Below are 21,138 nucleotides of genomic sequence, written 5' to 3'. Positions count from 1 at the left end.
GGAGATCAAGGTAGCGCTTGGAAATGAACACAACGAAAAAGATGAAAAGTCTCAGAAGAGAAACAGACGCGATACGACCCTCCTCCAGGAGATCAAGGTAGCGCTTGGAAATGAACACAACGAAAAAGATGAAAAGTCTCAGAAGAGAAACAGACGCTTATACGACCCTCCTCCAGGAGATCAAGGTAGCGCTTGGAAATGAACACAACGAAAAAGATGAAAAGTCTCAGAAGAGAAACAGGCGCTATACGACCCTCCTCCAGGAGATCAAGGTAGCGCTTGGAAATGAACACAACGAAAAAGATGAAAAGTCTCAGAAGAGAAACAGGCGCTATACGACCCTCCTCCATGAGATCAAGGTAGCGCTTGGAAATGAACACAACGAAAAAGATGAAAAGTCTCAGAAGAGAAACAGGCGCTATACGACCCTCCTCCAGGAGATAAAGGTAGCGCTTGGAAATGAACACAACGAAAAAGATGAAAAGTCTCAGAAGAGGAACAGACGCTATACGACCCTCCTCCAGGAGATAAAGGTAGCGCTTGGAAATGAACACAACGAAAAAGATGAAAAGTCTCAGAAGAGAAACAGGCGCTATACGACCCTCCTCCATGAGATCAAGGTAGCGCTTGGAAATGAACACAACGAAAAAGATGAAAAGTCTCAGAAGAGAAACAGGCGCTATACGACCCTCCTCCAGGAGATCAAGGTAGCGCTTGGAAATGAACACAACGAAAAAGATGAAAAGTCTCAGAAGAGGAACAGACGCTATACGACCCTCCTCCATGAGATCAAGGTAGCGCTTGGAAATGAACACAACGAAAAAGATGAAAAGTCTCAGAAGAGGAACAGACGCTATACGACCCTCCTCCGTGAGATCAAGGTAGCACTTGGAAATGAACACAACAAGAAAGATGAAAAGTCTCAGAAGAGAAACAGACGCCATAAAAAAAGAACCAAATGAGAATTTTAGATCTGAGAAATAAAATATATGAAGTAAAATTTTCACTGGATGGGCTTAATGGCAGAATGGAGGTGACAGAGAAAAGGGTCAGTAAAGACAGATAATAGGAAGTATCCAGCCTGAGAGAGAAAATATTGGAAAAAAGTGAAGAGAGCCTCAAGGACCTGTGGGACAGTGTGAAAAGGCCTAACACCTGGGCCAGTGGAGTTTCTGAAATAAAAGAGAAAGAGGTTGGGGAAATAAAAATATTTGAAGAGTATGGCTGAAAACCTTCCAAATTTGGTGAAAGACATAAATGTATAGATTCAGAAAGCTCAGCAAACCCTAAACAGGACAATCTAATAAACCCACTCCCAAGCATATCAAAATTAAGCATCAGAAGTCAACAGAGATACTGAAATGGAATACTAATAAATATCACTAAAGTCAAAAAGAAGGCAGAAAAGATGGAAACAAAAAATAGAAAAATTATGAAATGGTAGACTGAAATCCAATAATATCAATGATTACCCTAATATAAATGGCCTCACACACCAATTAAAAAAAGAAGATACTGTCAGACTGGACTTAGAAAAACAAAAAACAAAAAAAGGTCCAAATATGTACTGCCAACAAAAGAAAGATATACATTAAATACAATAATACAAATGGACTAAAAGTAAAAAGATGAAGCAAGACATGCCAAGGGAACATTAACTTAAAGAAAGCTGGAGTGGCAATGTTAGCGTTAGACAAAGCAGGCTTCAGAGCGAGGACAATTACCGGGAATAAAGAGGCATTTTATATAATGATAATGATAGAAAGGTCAATTCATGAAGAAAACATAATAATCCTAAGTGCGTTTGCAACATACAACAGAACTCCAAAACACATAGAGCAAAAACTGGTAGAACTTAAGGGAGAAATACAAAATTCCACAATTATACTAGAAGATGTCTTTCAGGTTAAGACTCGACAGAAAATCAACAAGGATATAAAAGCCGTCAACATTATCAACCAGCTTGATGTGACTGATGTTTACAGAACACCTCACCCAAGGGCAGCAGTCTGGTGGGGGCCCCTTCCTGGCTCACAGATAGCCGTGTCCCACGTGGTAGAAGGGGCGGGGGACTCTCTGGGGTCTCTTTTATAAGAACACAGATCCCGTTCATGAGGGCTCCACCCTCATGACCAAATCACCTCCCAAAGACCCCACCACCAAACACCATCACACTGGGGGTTAGGTCTCCAATCTAATATGAATTTGCATTATATTAATTTGGGGGGGATACAAGCATTTGGTCCATAGCAACAATCAATGAAACCAATAGCTGTGTCTTTGAAAAAGATGAATAAAATGAATACACCTCTAGCCCAACTGACTAAGAAAAAATAAGAGAAGACGCAAATTACCAATGAAATGAGAAAGGAGACATAGTCACAGAACCCACAGACATTAAGAAAGCAACATGGAGCCCATGGTGCTGGACCGCGGAGGCTGGGAGATGGCTGGGAGGCTCTGCGGGGCCTGGGAAGCCACAGTCTGCGGAGGGGAGGGGGCAATGGGAGAAGACTGAGCCCAGGTGCCCCAGGGGCCTTGTAGGGGGAGGGGGCGGCCTCCCGGCCTACCCGACAGCCCTGCGTGGGAGTGGGCTGGTAGGATGAGTAGCCCGGGCTGGTGGTGGGCCCGGCGGGGCCCTGAGGGGCTGCCTGTGTGCTAGCGGCCCCTGCTGGGTACATGTGAGCTGGAGGGATAGAGGAAAGAGCTCACCACCCCGAGGCTGGGGTGGGGGGGGATGGTGGGGACCCTCCTCTGACTTTTCCTTCTCCTTATGACTTTTGGAACCAAGTTTGTGTTTCACATTCTCACAAAAGGATAGTAAGTGAAATCAACAAAGATAGGAAAGGACCCCCGGAACATCACACTCTCGGAAGACCAGTCACACCCAAACTGAGGGGTTCTCTGCAAGACGACGGGCCAGTGCTCTTTGGGAAGTCAGTGTCACAGAGCCCCAGGGCAGGCCAAGGAACGTTATAGATTAAAGGAGGTGAGAGAGGCAGGACAGCTAAACACGTGACGGGTTTCCTCTTGGCACAAACGGGGCACTGGGACCGTGTGGGAGCTGAGTCGGCTATGGACACAGTCATAACACGGCCTCAGAGCCCTTGGTCCGGCATCTGTGCCCAGGCCGTGGGGGGCATCCTGGTTTAGCAAACGCACCGAGGCCTCTAGGGGTGAAGGGCATCACGCCTGCCACGCACCCTAAATCGGCTCAGAAGAGAAAATGAGTGTGGAGAGAGGGCAAGTGCTAACACGGAAACGTCTGGGAATCTGAAAAATTCTTTGTACCGCTCTGTCAATTGTTTTGTAAGTGTGAAATCACACGGAAATAGTAAAAGAAGAAAGAGGTTTAAAAAAAGCAAAAAAAAAAAGGGCAACTTGGGAAAACCATGAACAACTTTGTACCCATAAAATCAATAACATAGATGAAACAGACCAACTCTTTGAAAGATACAAACTACTAAAGTTCACACTAGAATAGATAACCTGAATAGACCTGTATCAATTAACAAAACTGAATTCATAGTTTAATCTTCTATGATTAAAACTATGATTTGAATTATTAAACTTCTAAAGAAAACTCCCAGACCAGTTGTTTTCTCTGGTGAATTCTAATAAGCATTTCAGGAGGAAATAATACCAATTCTACACAATCTCTTTCAGAAAAGAAAAGAGAGGGGAACACTCTCAAATAGTTTTATGAAGCCTCCACTAGCATGACACCACAACCAGACAAGAAAAAAACAAAAATGTTTCTCATGAACATAAACACAAAAATCCCCACAAATATTACCAAATTTAATCTAGCAATATATAAATAAGATCTATCCTGGGCATGCAAGGTTGGGTCAGCATTTGAAAATCGATTAACGTAATTCACAATATTAACAGACTCAGGAAGAAAAATCATGATCATCTCAATAGACACAGAAAAAGCATCTGACAAAACTAACCCATTCATAATAAGAGCTCTCAGAAAACAAGGAATAGAGGGAAATTTCTTAATCTGATATAAGGCATCTATAAAAAGCAAAACGAGCAAAAGACTGAAGTTTTCTCCCTAAGGTTAGGGAAAGGCAGAGGTGTTCTCTCTCGCCTCGTCTACTCTACGTTGCACTCGAAGGCCTAGGAGTGCAATAAGGCAGGAAAAATAAAGCACGGAGCTTGAAAAGTAGATACAAGCTGTCTCTATTCTCGGAAAACATGATGATCTATGTAAAAATTCCCACAGAATCTACAAAAAAGCTCCAAGAATTACTGATGAATTCAGAAGGGTCAAAGACAAAAAGTCAACCTAGAAAAATAAATTGTATTTCTGTATACCAGTAATGAAAATAGAAATTAAACAACAGCTCCACATACAATAGCAGTACAAATATTAATAGAAAATACTAAGGTATAAATCTAACAATATACACAGGCTCTTTAGGCTGAAAGCTATAAAACGCTGATGAAAGTAATAAAAGACCTAAATTAATGGGAGACACTGTTCATAAATTGGGAGAGTAGTGCTGTCAGGCTGTCAATTCTCCCCAAACTGATCTGCTGCTGTAACACAATCCCAGTCAAAATTCCAGCCAGAATTTCTATAGCTGTCAACAAGCTAATTCTAAAATTTATGTGGAGGGACTTCCCTGGTGGTCCAGTGACTAAGACTCCGTGCTCCCAATGCAGGGGGCCCAGGTTTGATCCCTGGTCAGGGAACTAGACCCCACATGCTGCAACTAAGAGTTCGCACGCCACACTGAAGATCCCGCACGTGGCAACGAAGATGCCGAGTGCCACAACTAAGACCCAGAGCAGCCAAAAAATAAATTAAATAAACATTAAAAAGAATAAATAGGGCTTCCCTGGTGGCGCAGTGGTTAAGAATCCACCTGCCAATGCAGGGGACACGGGTTCGAGCCCTGGTCTGGGAAGATCCCACATGCCGTGGAGCAACTAAGCCCGTGCGCCACAACTACTGAGCCTGCATGCCACAACTACTGAAGCCTGTGCGCCTAGAGCCCGTGCTCCGCAATAAGAGAAGCCATCACAATGAGAAGCCCGCGCACCGCAACAAAGAGTAGCCCCTGCTCGCCACAACTAGAGAAAGCCTGGGTGCAGCAACAAAGACCCAATGCAGCCAAAAATAAATAAATTAATTTAAAAAAAATAATAATAAAATAAAATTTATGTGGAGAATTGGGAGATTAGGATTGACATACATACACTACTATGTACAGAATAGATAACTAATGAGAACCTACTGTAGAGCACAGGGAACTCTATTCAGTGCTCTGTGGTGACCTAAATGGGAAGGAAATCTAAAAAAGAGTGGATATATGTATACGTATGACCGATTCACTTTGCTGTACAGCAGAAACTAACACAAACCAACTATACTCCAATAAAAATTAATTAAAAAAATAAAAAATAAAAAAATAAAAGAAATAATACTTGAACTCTCAAAAAAATGAAATAAAATTTATGTGGAAAGAGAGAAACCAGAATAGCCAAAACAATTCTGAAAAAGGACAACAAAAAACGGGCCAATTCACACTGTCTGATTTCAGGACTTATTATAAAGCTATATTAATTAAGACAGTGAGCGACTTATTTGTGAAAGGTCAGACACACAATCTATGCACCAGGACAGAGAGTCCAGAAACAGACACAAAAATGTGGCCAACTGATTTTTTACGAAGGTGTAAAGGCAATTCAGCGGAGAAAGGATCAATTTTCAAATAAATGGTTCTGAAAGAACTGGAATTCATATGCAAAAAAAGTAAATCTTGGGCTTCCCTGGTGACGCAGTGGTTGAGAATCTGCCTGCTAATGCAGGGGACATGGGTTCGAGCCCTGGTCTGGGAAGATCCCACATGCCGCGGAGCAACTGGGCCCGTGAGCCACAATTACTGAGCCTGCGCGTCTGGAGCCTGTGCTCCGCAACAAGAGAGGCCGCGATAGTGAGAGGCCCGCGCACCGCGATGAAGAGTGGCCCCCGCTCGCCACAACTAGAGAAAGCCCTCGCACAGAAACGAAGACCCAACACAGCCATAAATAAATAAAAAATAAATAAATAAAAAATAAAAATAAAGTAATTCCTTAAAAAAAAAAAAAAAAAAGTAAATCTTGACCTATGCCTCCCACCTTACACCAAGTTAACTAAAAATGGATCACAGACTTCAGTGTAAAACTTAAAACTGAATGTAAGAGTATAAAACACTGGACTCAAACATAAAAGAAAAATCTTTGTAACCTTAGGGTAGGTAAAGAGTTGTTGCATGTGACACCAAAATCATGACCTATTAAAAAAAATAGATAGATTGAACTTAGTCAAAGTTAAATACTTTCACTCTCTGCAAGGCCTTGTCAAGAGAATGAAAAGACAAGCCAGGTTGGGAGCAAATACTACAGAAGCTACATACAACAAGGACACTTGTCCAGAACATTTATATGAGCTCTAAACTCAACAAACAACCTGATTTTTTTTTCTTTCTTTTTTTTTTTTTTAGTGGACAAAGACTTGAACAGACAGTTCACAAGGAGGATCTGTGGGTGGCAAATAGACACATGAAAAGATGCTCAGCACCATTAGTCATGAGGGAAATGCAAACTAAAACCATAGTGAGAGTCCAGCTATCAAAGCTGCTTTGTAATACTGTGCAAACCAGGGACTTGCCGCAGCTGGAGCTCCCGTTCCCTGCTGGCGGGGACGCATCGCCACAGCTACCTTGGAAAGCAGAGTGGCAATTTCTTACAAAGGTAAGCACACACATATGTAGGTATCAGCCAAACAAAAGGAAAACCTATGTTCAGAGAAAAACCTGTGTGTGAATGTTTATCGCAGCTTTACTCATAGTCAGCACATCCTGGAAACAACCCCGATGGCCTCAGCCGTTGGGTGGGCAAGCGCTGTGAGACGCCCACAACATGGGTGATGGACACTCAGGTGGAGGACGTAGCAGCGGAGCCTGGGGGCGGGTGTGGCTGCAAATGGACAGCAGGAGGGAAACCCGGGGGTGGAGGAATTGCTCAGTGTTCTCACCCTACACTCCCCAAAAGAACTCAGTTAGGAAGTGTCCCGCGCAGCACAGGACACCCGAACTCCAGCCAGGGTCAAGTGATCAGAGTGTCTTCCGGCCGGACAGGCCTGAACTCGTGGCTCCTGCGGGCACGTCGTCCCGTCCCCACTGAACTCGACGGCCCTGCAGCCCAGCTTGGACGGAGGGTGAGCCCCGGGCGTGGCACTGACCACACACCCAAGGTCGGTGCTTCCAGAACCACGTCGGCCCTCCTCCCCCACTCCCACGCCTCCTCCACCCCTCCCAGTGCCTCTACCAAGGTGCTCACTGGCGGCAGCTCTGCTGGGTCCTGGCTTCCCCGGGGGAGCCTCCAAACATGGACCAAGAGACTGGGCGTCCAGTCCCACCCCAACGGGGACGCTGGACAAGCCCCTAACGGTTCCAATTCTTGGTTGTTTCATGTTAAAATCACAGATGTCAGACCACAGTCACTCTTAATGTCTGTGTCAGCTCTAAATCTTATAGGAATTGATGACGATTTATCTTCAAGAGGCTGAAGATTGGAAATAAAACCTAGGATTTTCTTGTTTTTGTTGCTTGGTTGGCTTATCTTGCTCTGTTTGGGAATATTTTTCACTTGCAAATTAGTCTCTAATCCCCAAGTTTGAGAATCACTGCTCTGGCACTGCTGTGAAGGGCCCTCGTCATATAACCGACCCTGATTCCAATCAAAGGGAGCTTCCAGAAACATCCTGTGGCTACAGAGAACGTTGGATATGAAGGCGGCCACTTCAGGAAGCGCTGGACCTCATTCTCCAAAATGGAGCAGGCGGGTGGGCACCCTTCTGGCCTGGCCAGGAAGCCCAGTGGGCAGGGTGTGCACCAGGGCAAGCCGTGGTGCCCAGAGCAGATGGGTAGCAGACCCAGACCCCTCAGCCTCAGGACCTCTTCTTGAGAAAGTCCACCCGGCGGGTAGCTCCCCAGACGTCCCCAGGCCAGACACAGGACGCACCGCCTCCCCTGGCCCCAGGGCCCCAGGAGCTTGTGGGGACCTGGGAGTCAGGCCTGGTCATCACATCTTGGGCTTCAGCCTCAGCCAGGACGCAGGGCGGCCGTCCACATCCTGAGGCCCCAGGGAAGACTTAATAGTCCAGGCTTCGAGGCACACCCACGAGCAGAAAGGCCCGAGGCGCCCCCGGCCCGCCCCCCCCCCCCCAAGGCAGGACAGCCTTGCGGTGCCGCAGCTCTGCACCCGCTGGAGAAGCAGGAAGAGTGTGGCCCTGGGCACAGAGGTGAGGACAGTGCCCTAGCACTAACTGGGAGATCGGACTGTGTGCATTGGCTTCTGTATTTATAGCTCAGAACAAAAGTTTAAAAAAGATTTTATGGCTAAGATGTCATTTTAATTTTGAACATGAATAAGAAAAAGAGCACTGCCAGCTATCTTTTGCCAAGAATACAATTCAAACTGGCAGGACATTTTCAGCTCCATGTTTACCAGCACCGACAGAAAAAAACAGTTGCGAAGGAAAAATAACAATATTTAAGATTTGCTTCCTAAAAACCTGATGAATAACGAATATGGAAACACTTCCTCTACCGAAAGCACGACATCTCCAAAAGCACGCTGCCCTTAGGCCCACTCTCCGCTCCCGCCGGGCTCCGGGGTGGGAGGCCCGGGCTCCCCACACAGGAGACTCAAACGTGAACCCCGCTGCCTGCGAGAGCGTCAGGCCTCGCCCGTTCTCATCTCCTTAGAAAGCAAAAGGCCTCTAAGCTCATAGACCCTCAAAGCACATCCAGACCCCTCAGCAGGGGCCGAGAGCTTGGGGGGCCGCGACGGCTGGGCGGGTGGGAGAGCAGAGGGCAGGACGCAGCGCCCGCACGATGAGAAGGTGCGGCGTGAGGAGGGGACGCCAGGGCGAGCGGAGTCCGAGGAGGCGTGGGCACAACTGGAGGAGCCGGGCGGCCACTGCTGACCGCAGCCAGAGCCCGGCCTGGCAGCCCATCCTCTCTTCCCGGTCAGCGTTTGACGCTTCTAGTAAAAAGCTGGAGTAACGTGGAGAGAGGCTGCCAGCCTCCGAGGGGCTTGGCTGAGGTGGGACAGAGAGGGCGTCTCGTGGGCTCCCCTTCCTCACGGAGGGGGCCGCGGGGGAAGCGGGGTGCTGCGGCCGCTGCCGTGCTCAGCCGTGTGTCCCCTGTGAGAGGCGCTGGCCCCGGGGCCCGGGGACGTGAATGGGAGCTGACCGCTGTGGTCATTCCCGTCGAGCTGGCGAGGGCGCCAAGCCCAGAGCCACAGGTGCGGGAGGGGCTCCGGCCGACGGAGCAGCCTGGGCTGCAGACCAGCGCCTGGAGGAAGCCGATGGGCTCCTGCCCGGCGGAGCTTCTCCCAGTGGAAGCGGCACCAATCCTGAGCCACGTCTGCCCCTCATCGGGTCAACCTAACAGACGCACCGAACGTCGGGGGTGCGGAGGGCATCGAGGACGCCGCTGGCCTCCCGTGGGGGCAGAGCTGCCCGCCCAGCAGGGCTCTAGGGCCCGAGGTAGACAGGCAGGGAGACACGTGGGCCTGGCCTCTCCTGGCACGGCCAGGGAGGCGCGGCTCCGGGGTCACCTCGGCGGCCGGTTGAGGGGCAGCGGGCCACGGGCCCCTCTCCCGCAGCACCCACACTGTCCTGTGCAGGGTCGGCCTGCATCCCCCCGGCCCCTTGAAGGAGGGGCAGACCAGGGCCTGAGTCTCTCTAGCGGAGGCCGCGGCACCCTCGCTCTGTGATTTGATCCAACCCAGGAAGCTCCACCTCCTCTTTTCTGGTTTAAGAAACGGACCCACGAGCAACGGGGTCAGGAAAGGCAGTTCAGGACCAGCCGGCGGGGTCTATCTCAGGTGAGAAGGCCAACCCGGTGGGGGGGGGTGCCCAGCGTGTAGTACCGACAACAGGGCGGCCGGCTCGCCCGCTGGACCTGGGACGCACAATGCACAGTCTTCTGTCCTCACTTTGAGGGGTAAAAAGCCCACTCAATTTTTCATTAGGTTCTCCCGTTGACAAGCAAAACCAGAAAATGCAGAACAGAAAACGATTTTCAGATTTGAAACTCAGGGGCCTCGAGGTCACCGCCTGTGCTGCCCCCAGGGGTTCCTGGAGCCACACCCCGCAACCCTTCCTGAGGCTTAACTTCCCAGTGGCTGTAAGCGGTCACAACCGAGGCCCACGGGGACACGGCCGCACGCGACACGGGCGAGGGCTCACCTCCAGCAGCAGCCTTCCCTCCAGCACGGCAGACCCTCCACGCGGGTCCCTGTCTCCTGGTGAGGGGGCACCGGCCGCCGGCTGCTGCAGGGCTGTCGGAGGAGAGCACAGTTAGTGACGGGTCCCCGACGCTTCTCCAACTGCCACCCACCCTCCGCAGGCACGCTGACCTGTGGTCTCCTCGCTGCCCAGACACCCAGGGCGGTGGGCGGGGCAGCTGGGTGGGAGCCGGGTGACATTCGGGGGATCGGGACTTCACGGCTAGGCCGCACCTGAGGACCCCGCCCCACTCTGCTCCCCAGAAACTGCACTCCCCCTCCCCTCCTGCAACCCCCTTAACCCCTCTCCCCACCTCAGGGACTCTCCGGGGGTCCCCAAAGCTCCTCTCTCAAGACCCAAGCGTGGGTAGGTCCCCAAACTGGACACCACTGGTCTGGGTAAGCAATCACCGGCCTGGACCCCCACGTGCCCCTCACCCATCCCTCCCTCCTGCAGCCCCCGCCCCTCACCCAGAGTGGAGCAGCCAATGCCCCCGGCGGGCGGGCGGGCGTCCTCTGCAGGCTCACGCTGCCTCTCCCAACCCCCCCGTCTGGCCTCACGTCCACTTGGGGCGAAAAGCTCAGACAGACAGATGTGCAGGTCAGACAGACAGACGTCATCCACATCCCAGCCCCTGGCGCTTGGTGGGGGACCCCCAACTCTGTGCTCAGCATCATCGGCACCGGGGCATTATGGGGGCCGCTGGGGGCTGCTGAGGGCACAGGCATTAAAGGGGGTCCCGGCCGGGAGCGGGCCTGGCGCTGGTGCCTCTGTGGAGGCCGGAGGGCTGTGCCTACCGTTCCCTCATTTAGGGGAAATGCCAATGCCACCAAGGGCCCTGCAGGCGGTCCCTGCCTCGTCTGGTTTTGGGGTAAAATATAACCACAGCATGGGACTCTCCAGCATTTCTCTTTCAAAACCAGCAAGCTGTGCTGAACTTTCCCTCCAGGGCGCATCCGTTCCCCCAGGCGCTGGTCAGAAATGCAGGGTCCCAGGCCCCAGGACAGCAGGCCCCCAACGTGCTCTCCAGGCTGGGCCAGGACCACTGTGGACCGAGACCCCTCACACACACACACACACACACACACACACACACACACACACACACACACAGACACACACACAGACACACACACACACACACACAGGCAGTGGCCAAGGTGGCCCTTCATTTACACCCCTGACGCCAGGCTCAGGGCATCCACAGGGGCAAAGTGCACAATGCAGAGGCCCTCAGAGAGGCCCCTGGACGGTGCCCCTTGGTGGCCCTGCCATGGCCTTCAGTCTCCGCTGGCCTCTCCGTCCCTCCCTCTCCCAGAAGCTTCGCTTCATCGCCTTCCTCTCCTGCACTAGATAGAACAAGAAACGAACCCATTTCCTCGAGGGAAAGCAGGTGTGTTCCGGGAAACACGACAGGCACACCTGGGTCCCTGGGCAGAGATGCAGACGCCGTGTGCGCCGCAGACGCCCAGGCCTCCCTTCCCAACCGAAACCCGCCAGCAGCCAAGCTCCCCTCGAGGCTGCTGGTTTTCAAGGCAGTGAGACAGCTCTGAGCAGAGAAGCCAGAGGCGTTAACTAACGTTTAATCCATTTTGTGCTCCACTCTGCTCAGAAAGCTGAGAGGTGAGCGCATGAAACTCATAGAGCTCGGATTAGTCAGGCCCAGGAGGAGCCCACCGAGAGGCGCCATGTCCCCGAGGGAACCTTCTGGCGTCAGAATGCTCCGAGCCTCTGACAGAGGGTCACACAGACCCCGTGCTCTGCTCTCACGGGCTGAGAAAGCTAAAGGAGGGAAACGCCTACCGGACCGGCGGGGGCCCGGGTCCCACTCCCCCACTCCCACCCCGCCCCTCCCCGCAGCCCCCTGACAGCACAAGGCCACGTCTCCCAGCTGGGTGGGCAGAGCCCAAGCGGGCCTGGGCGGACGTGGGGTCACAGCAGCGGGGCTGGGGGGCAGGACCCCGCCTCGGCGCGCCCAGGGGGACCGCCACAGTCCCGACCGCCAAGGCCTGCCCGCCACACACGCCGCTGCAGGGGCCGCCCCGGCTCCAGCCAGCTCCCCGCCCCCGTGCGCGCTGGGCTGGGGGCAAGGGGACGTTGGGACGGGGCTTCCCTGCTCCCCGGGCCTGCGGACGCCGAGCGGGCTGCGCTGCCGCCCACGGCCGGAGGCTGGGGAGCCCCAGGCGGTGACGTCACCGCGGCGGCCGCGGTTCGCCGACCCCAGCCGGGACCCAGCCCCACTCCGCGACGCACAGACAGATGCGCTCGGTCGCCCCCCGACGTGCAGGGGCCACGGCCCGCACGGGGGCAGCCGTGGCGGGGGTGGGCACTCCCCGGAGGCGGGCGGGGGTCCTCTCCTAACCTCCCTCCCCTGCCGCCCCCCCGTGGCGCCCCAGCCTCGCGTGCGCCCCCGCCGGGCACCCGCACTTCCCTCCTCCGCAGCCACATTCCGCGGGGCACGCCCGGCGGGGCCTCCTCGGGCTCCTGTCACGCGATGGAGCGTCAGCGCCGCAGTGACAGCCGCCTGGACCCCGGCCAGGGCCTCGCGTGCGAGCAGGGCCGCCAGCGCGCCCCACCCCCAGGCCTGTGGTGAGACTAGAAGAAACCGAATGTGATTCCGAGGCTGTCCCGGAGGCCCAGCCAGGGTGGGGGGCGCCTTCCCGAAAACTCATCTGAGCCGACAGCCCCGGCCCCCAGGTCAGGAGCGCCCGGAAGTTGACTCAGGGCAGCAAACTCCAGGCCCGCAGGCTGCGGGGGCCAGTCCTCTTCCGGGGGGGGGGGACAGTCCGGAGTGGGGAGCAGCCCGCGGCGGTGGGGAGAGAGAGCCGCTGGGGGAAGAGCCCCGGGGCGGGGGAGCCGCCCGCGCTCCCAGCAGCTCTGCCGTCACCTGGGTCCGGTACTTCGTCCCAGCGTCTCTCTGCGGGGTGCCGCTTCCTCTCCTCTCCCTGCTACCACACGTCTCACCCGAGGGTCTGACCCGGGAGGGAGCCCAGCCCCCGCTGAGCGGGGCCCTGGAGGGGAGGCAGGGCTCTGGGCAGGGGCCTCTGCAGGCGGACCCCGGCCCCATCGCCGGCGCCCTCTCTGCCCGGTCTCCAAGCCCGCCACCACGGCTCGCCCCGCCCCCGCCTGCTCCTGGTCGCCCCTGGCAACAAGTCGGGGAGAAAAGCTGGCAGGGAGCAGGTGTGTGGGGCGGGGGTCCACGGGGAGTTGGTGAAAGTGTGCAGAGAAGGAGTCGCTGTGGCCCCCTAGGCCCCGCGAGGAGGGACGTTTGGGGACGGGGTTGTGGGGAGCAGTGCCCCAAGGCCCGGAGCTCGAGGCGTCCCCTGCGGTCCAGCCAGGGGCGGAAAGGCCTGTCACGTCGAAGGGCCTCGTGCCCCTGGTGAGCCGCTGTCCCCAGAAAGAGGGCCAAGCCACGTGAGACGGGACCCCGGTGGCACCCGCGTCCCCTCAGCCCCACCCTGTGGGCAGCTGGCCCTCCTTCTGCCCAGCCTAGCCTGAGGGGCAGTGGCAGGTGGGAGCGGCCAAGAGCCCTGGTCCGGCGGAAGCCGTCCTCCCGCAGCGCAGAGCCCGGGCCGCCTCTGGTCTGTAGACAGAGCTCAGGGTCTCGAGGCAGAAGAGGAGGCCCAGCCAGGGCCGCCCCTCCCGGAGATGAACGGGCTCCCAGGGGCTCGCGCAGCCCAGCCTGGACCCTGAGACCAGCCTGGACCCGCTGCTCCGCCTGGAGCCCTGGCTCCCTCCCCCACTCAGGCCCGAGCTCAGCCGCACTTGAGGTTCTCACTGCCCGGTCCAGGCTGTCCACCAACTGGCTGTAGAATCATCCGGAACCAGCCTTCCTCTCACTTCCTTGATTTCTTGCATACCTGAAAAGGCTCATTTGGAACAGAGAGAACGTGAGGGATCGTCGTGGAGACAGTGGACGTCCCCGTGAATATGCTGCACACACAGCCGTAGGGGGAGGGTGAGAATGGAAAGGCCACTGCCCTTTGGGGCTCAGACTGGGGCTGACTGCACCCCTCCGGCCCCGCCCGGTACCCCGCTTCCTTCCGCGTCCTTCCCACAGAGGAGACTCGGGGCAGTTACCACCCTGGGCCGAGCCCTGGGCCATGGACACCCCGCCCCCACCAGCAGCTTCTCAGGGGTCCTGTGCCTGGGTCTGGCACCTGAGGGGTGCCAAGTGCTCCCGGCGGAGGAAAAACCAGAAGACGCCCCATCTCTGCCCCTAGATGGTGCGTGACGCCCAGAAGCCACTTTGATCCCAGCCAGCTCCTCAGGGCACAGGACAGCTGAGCCCAGACTGTGGGGCACACTGAATTTGGGACGTGTAGGGCTGTCCCGGGATTGGGGTACAGGACTTCTGCCACCCGGGGTGATTGAGAGAGAAGCTGGGGACACCACAGGAAGCTGGGCTGAACCCCCGATTCTGACCAGCTGCAGCTCCTGGGGTGGACAGGTCCACGTCCACAGCCCAGCCCCTGCTTTGAACGAACACATGCCTGGTGAAACCTGGCATCATCTCAGCATCGAGGGAGCACCCGAGGCTCTGCACTGTGCTCTGCGCAGGACACATGGCCTTGGCACCTGGGTCGTTTCCCCTCCAGCCCTGGTCCCGCAGCACGCTGGCCCCCAGGCCCTCGAGTTCAGGGCTGACATCCACGCTTGTCCGCGTGTCCCTCTGGAGGCAGCTGGCATGACCACGGCTCTGCCCTGCTCTCCCCCACGCTGTGCCCAGAGGGCAGGGTGGAGGGAAACAGCGAGCTTGGAGCTCCCGGGACCCCAAGGAGCAGGCATGCCTCCCACTTCTGACCACTTCCAGCCCAGACCCCCTCAAAGGCCTGCTTAGCAGAGGAGCTGGGGCTCAGAGCAGGTGTCCTGGGAGCCTCAGCGCTCCCTTAAGACGGGCATGGGCTGTCGTGAGGATCCAGCAAGGACACACACCTGAGGAGCTCTGAGCGGCGTGGGGCAGCGGGTGCCCCGTAAATGTCCTGATGTTCTGCGTCCACATCTTGTTGCCACCAACTCAGCGCCAACCTCCACGAGGCCTGTGGATGGATGCCTGTGTCCCCAGATTCCTGGCCCCCCAGGGTGATGGTGTTAGGAGGGGCCTTTGGGTCGCAAGGGTGGAGCCCCACGAATGGGATTAGTGTCCTCATAAGAGACCCCAGGGAGCTCCCTCACCCCTTCCGCCACGTGGGGACAACCCAGAAGCGGTCCTCACCAGAGCCCGACCATGGGGCACCTGACCTCGGACCTCCAGCCTCCAGGACTGTGAGAAGTAAAGGTCTGTGTATTTGTCACAGCAGCCGAGCTGAGTAACCGGCGGGGCAAGTCCCTGGCGGCCGTCCCCTTCGTACGGCTGAGACCAGGCCCGGGGGCTGGGCGCGCAGGACCTTCTGGCGGGCTCCCCTGTCACCGCCTGCGGGGCCCGGCACGCCCTCCTGTGAGTCAGAGGTCCAGGACGTGGGGGACCGACCGCCTTCACAGGCCGGGCTGTTAGCCGGCTCCACTCACCACTGCTCCCACCGCCAGGCCCCGCTCTGGGTGACCCTGGCGACAAGTCTCGGGGCCCAGAGGCCACGTGAGTCCAGGAGTCGACGGGAACCCTGAAGGGCCCCGGCTCACCTCTCCTGACACCCGCTCTTCTCCGTGATGCGCGGGCGTGCGGGGGGCTCCGTGCGGTGCAATGCACCTGCCGGGGGAGACCGGTGACCAGGCCTGGTGTCCGGGACGGGGCCAGACGGAGGGCGTGGAGCTCCCCGCCGCACTGTGCCTTCAGACCCCGCTGCAATCCTGGCCTCAAATTAATGGACCACTTAAGTTTTCAGACATTCAAACTCTCCTCCCTTCACTTTTCAAGAACTAAACGATAAACTCCTTGTTTTGCCTTTGGAAGATGAACATGAATCATACAGGCTGGAAGAAAGTGCTGTCTGCAGAGGACACTGCTGACTCTCAGTCTCCTTCTGGACAGGTTTTCTGCACCTGGGCTGCCAGGAACGGACTTGCTCGCCGAGTTCTGTGCTCTCGCATCCAGGTGTCCGCCCACCCAGCACGGGGAAGGTGGCAGGAAGCACTTGGGAAGAAAACAGCAGGAGCCAGAGGCGCTCTTACCTAACCACGGCGGGAGGCGGGTTGGGAAGGGGGCGCCAGCAGGCGGTACGGGCAGGGGTGCCTGTCCTTCCAAACCCCACAGTTAGGCTGCGGGAGAGGAGGGATTCAAACTGCCAGTCAAAGCCCCAAGTTCAGTTAGGCGAGAAGAAACTTCAGGAGTGTGAATAAACGTGCTCATTTCACGCAGAGCCGTATTTAGAAAACAGAAGAGTCCACCCCAGGATTATACTGCATCAGCTTGTGGATTTTCCTATGGCCGGGTCAGTCGCTTGCCCACAGTCATTCATTTCTCCAGCCCCCGCCTGGGGACACAGGCGAGCACTGAGGGTCCCAGTGTGGCTGGAGGAGGCCTCCAGAGGGGGTGACTCTGAGCAAGGCCTAGAGGAGAGAGACCAGGGGGCCGGGCTGTGAGGAGGCCGCAGGTGAGCTGGGTCAGCAGCCCCCAGGATCCCCTCCCCACCCTCGAGACACTTGTCCCCACAGGCTGCTCCCCACCTGCTCACCCACTAATCTTAGCGTCCATTGATGTTTCTGGCCTGAATTATTCCTGCAGTGGTTACCAACTGGGGATTTTATAATTCACCTCTTCTCTCTACAGTCATCCATCTAGAATGGATGTATTGTTAGGAAGAACTTTCTCTTAGTATTTATTTGTTCATTCACTTATTTATATCAGTGTGGATTTATGGAATCCCATTTTATTCGCTGGATTATAATCCATCACCATCCTTATTCATCTTAACACTGAAACTGTCCCAGACCCGGCCAGGGGAGCCCCTTCAGGATGACTTGCGTCCCAGGGCATGTCTCCTCACGCTCTGAGCATGGCCTGCTGTCCAGCACGGACATTCTAAGCTCATCTTGTCCTTTCTCTGCTCCAACTCTAGACGGAGGCCAGAAAGCCTCCTTTTAATGGTGAACCATGTCTGGAAACCGAGATCTGAATGTAAGTTGTGCTCCCTGCTACTGGTGTGGCCCTTTCAGCAGACAGAGCTAGAACACACACACACACACACACACACACACACACACACACACTTATATGTGTGTGTGCATGTGAGTTCACACCAATACCTCCAGTTCCAATTCTACACCACAGGATTCAGTACAGAGTGGACTTATTTTTCCTTTAATATTTGATAGAAATTGCTTTAATTCTATCTGGGCCTAGATTTTCTCTGTGGGAAGATTTTAACCACTGCTTCAAATGGTCATGTGACTATTCAGGTTTTCTATTTCTTCTTGAGTCAATTTTAATAAGCTATATTTCTAGGCATTTATTATGTTTTCAAATTTATTGGCATAAATTTGTTCATGATAACCTCAACCCATCTTTTAAATATCTGCAGCATCTATAATTGTGTTCCTTTTACATTCCTCATACTATTTGCTATTTTTCCTGGATCAGTCTCACCAGATGTTTGTGTTTTTTTCATTTTAAAGGAACTCTATTGTATGTTTCCTTTCTATTTCACTAATATCTTCCCCTTTACTTTTTCCTTTCTTTGACTCTCCTTTTGTTTATTTTACTTTTCTTTATCAAAACTACAAAACTGGGGCTTCCCTGGTGGCGCAGTGGTAGAGAATCTGCCTGCTAATGCAGGGGACACGGGTTCGAGCCCTGGTCTGGGAAGATCCCACATGCCGCGGAGCAACTAGGCCCGTGATCCACAACTACTGAGCCTGCGTGTCTGGAGCCTGTGCTCTGCAACAAGAGAGGCCACGATAGTGAGAGGCCCACGCACCGCGATGAAGAGTGGCCCCCACTTGCCACAACTAGAGAAAGCCCTCGCACAGAAACAAAGACCGAACACAGCTAAAAATAAATAAATAAATTAATTTTTAAAAATTGTCTAAAAAAAACCTGCAAAACTGAATGCTTAGCTCATTAATTTCAGCCCTCCTTCTTTTACATATAAACACTCAAGGTTATTTATTTATAAGAATTACATTAGCTGCATCCCACGCATTTTGATTTATAAATATTTTCTCAGTTCCATCAAGCTTTCTTCTTTGATCTATTTTATTTATAAATATGTTTATTTCCAAATATATCAGGGTTTTCAAGTCATCTTTTTTATGGATTTCCAGCTTAACTGCCTTAAGGGCTCACCATGCATTCTTCATGATTTTGTCTTTTGAAATTTATTGTGACTTGCTTTATTGACCAATACGTTTTCAATATATTTACAAGTTCCATGTAGGTTTGAAAAGATGTGGGTTCTGAGTTTCAGAGTATAGTGTTATGTAATGTCCATGAGATTAACCCTTTTTTGCATTGTTCAAATCTTCTATAATCATTACTGATTTTTATTTATTTGCTCTGTTAAGTACTGAGAGAACTATCTAAAATCTTTCTCTCTGATGATGAATTCATGTATTTTTCCTTGTAGTTCTATCAATATGTTTTATATTTTTGAGATTATGTTATTAAAGTTACACAAATTTAAAATAATTTTATTTGCTTGATGAAATAAAATGTTTAATCATTACTAAATGATTATTAAATGATACTCTCTCATGATCTCCAGTAGTGTTTTTTGTCCCCAAATCAATTTTTTGATATTAATATAACTTCATCAGATTTATTTCAGTTCATTTCAGTTTCCAATACATCTTTTTCCATCCTTTTACTTTCACCCTTTCTGTGCCTTTTGTAAACAGATATAGTAAATCACTTTAATAATCCTTATCTGTTAGTTGGCATGTTTAGTCCAGTTACATTTATTGTAACTAGTGACACATTTGGAATTTTATGCTTTCTATTTGTTCCACTCTTTCACATTTCTTTTTTCTCCCTTCTTGGCTTTTTTCTTTTGACTGTTTATATTTTCTCATTCCACTTTTCTCTCTCCATTAGTTTGAAAATTATACCTTTCTGTTATCTTGATGGTTATCCTGGAGATTTTATTATGAATTAGTTAATCAACCTCCAAAGTTAATTAATACAAGAACTGTTGAAACCTTTAACTCAAATCTCCTGCTCCAAATTTATATGCTATCACGGCTAGGGATTTATTTCTCTCTTTTTTTGTTCTTACAATACACCATTACTACTATTTTATACATCAGTGTTTGCTTTGATTGATACATATAGTCACCACCTTCTTATCCATTCCTTCTCGAAGCCCAAACCTTCCTTTCCTTCTGCATGAAGTGCATCCTTTAAATTTTTTTTTTAATACGTTCTCTTTGGGTTCTCAGCTGCACTTAGTTTTTGATCTCTTTGAGTATTCCTTAATTTCCTGCTGGCTGATCAATATATTTTTAAAGGTTTCAGATATTTTATCTTAAATTTTGGATGTTATCTGCAGGACAGCTGATTGGTTACTTGCCACTGTATCTGCTGGAAATGGAAGAGGCTGTATGTCTGGTGGCAGATCTTCTCCACTCGACTCTAAATTCTAGGAGGCGGGGACCGTGGCAGCTGTTCTGTTTACTTGCATTATGACTGGTTTTTAATGTGAAACTTTTCAGTCTGAATTTGGGCCAAGGCCCCGCAACTATACATGTGCCAACTATACCTGGGTCCCAAAGTGAGATCCCAGGTGACCTCGGCAAGGCTGCAAAGATGTCAGAGGTGAGAGATGTTTGAAGCTGGGAGATGGGCCTCCTTGGAGGGCTGTGCTGTTCATCCCACACCCCCACCTGCACCAGGAGATGGGTGGGGGCTCTCTCCTCGCCTGATGCCCAGTGAGAGGGGCTTCATGATGGCCCTGTGAGGGCCTGCCACGTGCCTCCAGGGGCTAGTGGGGCTGGAGTCTCTCTACACTCAAGAAATCCAAAGGAGGTTGGACTGAAAGTGAGAAGTACCACGTGCCCACCAGCAGGTCAAAGATGTACGTTTCCTGGGGAGCAGGTGGGGCCACAATGTCCAAGCACTGGCCTAGGGTGTCTCAGCTCCTCCCAGGAGGGTGCCTGGAGACAAGAGAAGAGACTTCAGACCATCTGACACCCAGGCTAAGGAAGGAAACACAAAGAACAAGCTGGAGAGGATGGGTCACCCATGTTGGCCATCGAGGCAAACAGACCCCCAGGTACATGGTCCTCAGAAGCCAAGAAAACACCAAGACCACCCAGCCTTGTGTGCCAGCTCAGGGCAGTGCCGGTCAGGCAGGAGCTCTCCCAATCCCAATCTTCACCTCTTCTTCCTGCTGCTACTCCAACCTGAAAGGGCCAGAAACCATGGCTCCCAGTGAGGCAGGACCTCAGGGAGGAGCTGCTGAGCTCACCGCCAGGCGCCCCCTACCCCTGCCTGCTGGAGCCTCTGTGCAGGCGGGGAGAAGGCTCACACTGGAAATACTTTTAGAGATTTAACTGTTTTGACTGAAAGGCACTAAATGACCCAGAAGGGACCAGGAAAGTCTGGGGCCACACCCAGTCCATCCAGGGGCAGCGAGAGAAAAATCAGTTGTTTTCTGTGTCCTGGGGCGGGGGGGGGGGGGGGGGGGGACACGTGTCCTGAGGAGGATGCAGGTACCAGGAGAAAGTGAACGAATGAGTGAATGAACCAAGAGCCTGCCCCTCCCCTGGGCCAGACTCACCTTTCAGAGGTAATTAAGAGATGATGGGGGAAATAAAACCAGCACAAAACGATCCAGGTGATCTTTCTGCACAATGGCTCTGCAGGGGCCTGCCTGGGGCCTGGGGTAAGAGGCAGGTGTGCACACAGCAGGGCCGGCTCCCTCCCCTGAAGGCCCTGACACAACCCAAGACAAGTGTATCTTTGCTGG

The 21,138-nt window shown here is 52.9% G+C and overlaps 1 protein-coding gene across 4 annotated transcripts in view; it reads right to left on the bottom strand.

Annotated features, from left to right (window-relative positions):
• The window catches only part of AHRR (aryl hydrocarbon receptor repressor), a 75,641-nt gene that overhangs the window by 31,479 nt on the left and 23,024 nt on the right, over window positions 1-21,138 (bottom strand). For 2 of the 4 annotated variants that reach the window (XM_082382972.1, XM_082382973.1), the window contains exon 4: window positions 10,259-10,350. In XM_082382972.1, coding sequence (XP_082239098.1) covers window positions 10,259-10,350 — 92 coding nt within the window. Of the gene's footprint in view, window positions 1-10,258; window positions 10,351-10,428; window positions 10,565-13,184; window positions 14,158-15,232; window positions 16,784-19,929; window positions 20,292-21,138 lie in introns of those variants that run through there. The other 2 variants (XM_082382974.1, XM_082382975.1) reach the window with 2 other exon arrangements.

The sequence above is a fragment of the Balaenoptera borealis genome, assembly GCF_965194805.1.
Source record: "Balaenoptera borealis genome assembly, chromosome: 2".
Classification (NCBI taxonomy): Eukaryota; Metazoa; Chordata; class Mammalia; order Artiodactyla; family Balaenopteridae; genus Balaenoptera; species Balaenoptera borealis.
Note: the sequence above shows the minus strand (reverse complement) of the source record. Positions and strands in the feature narration are given on the sequence as shown.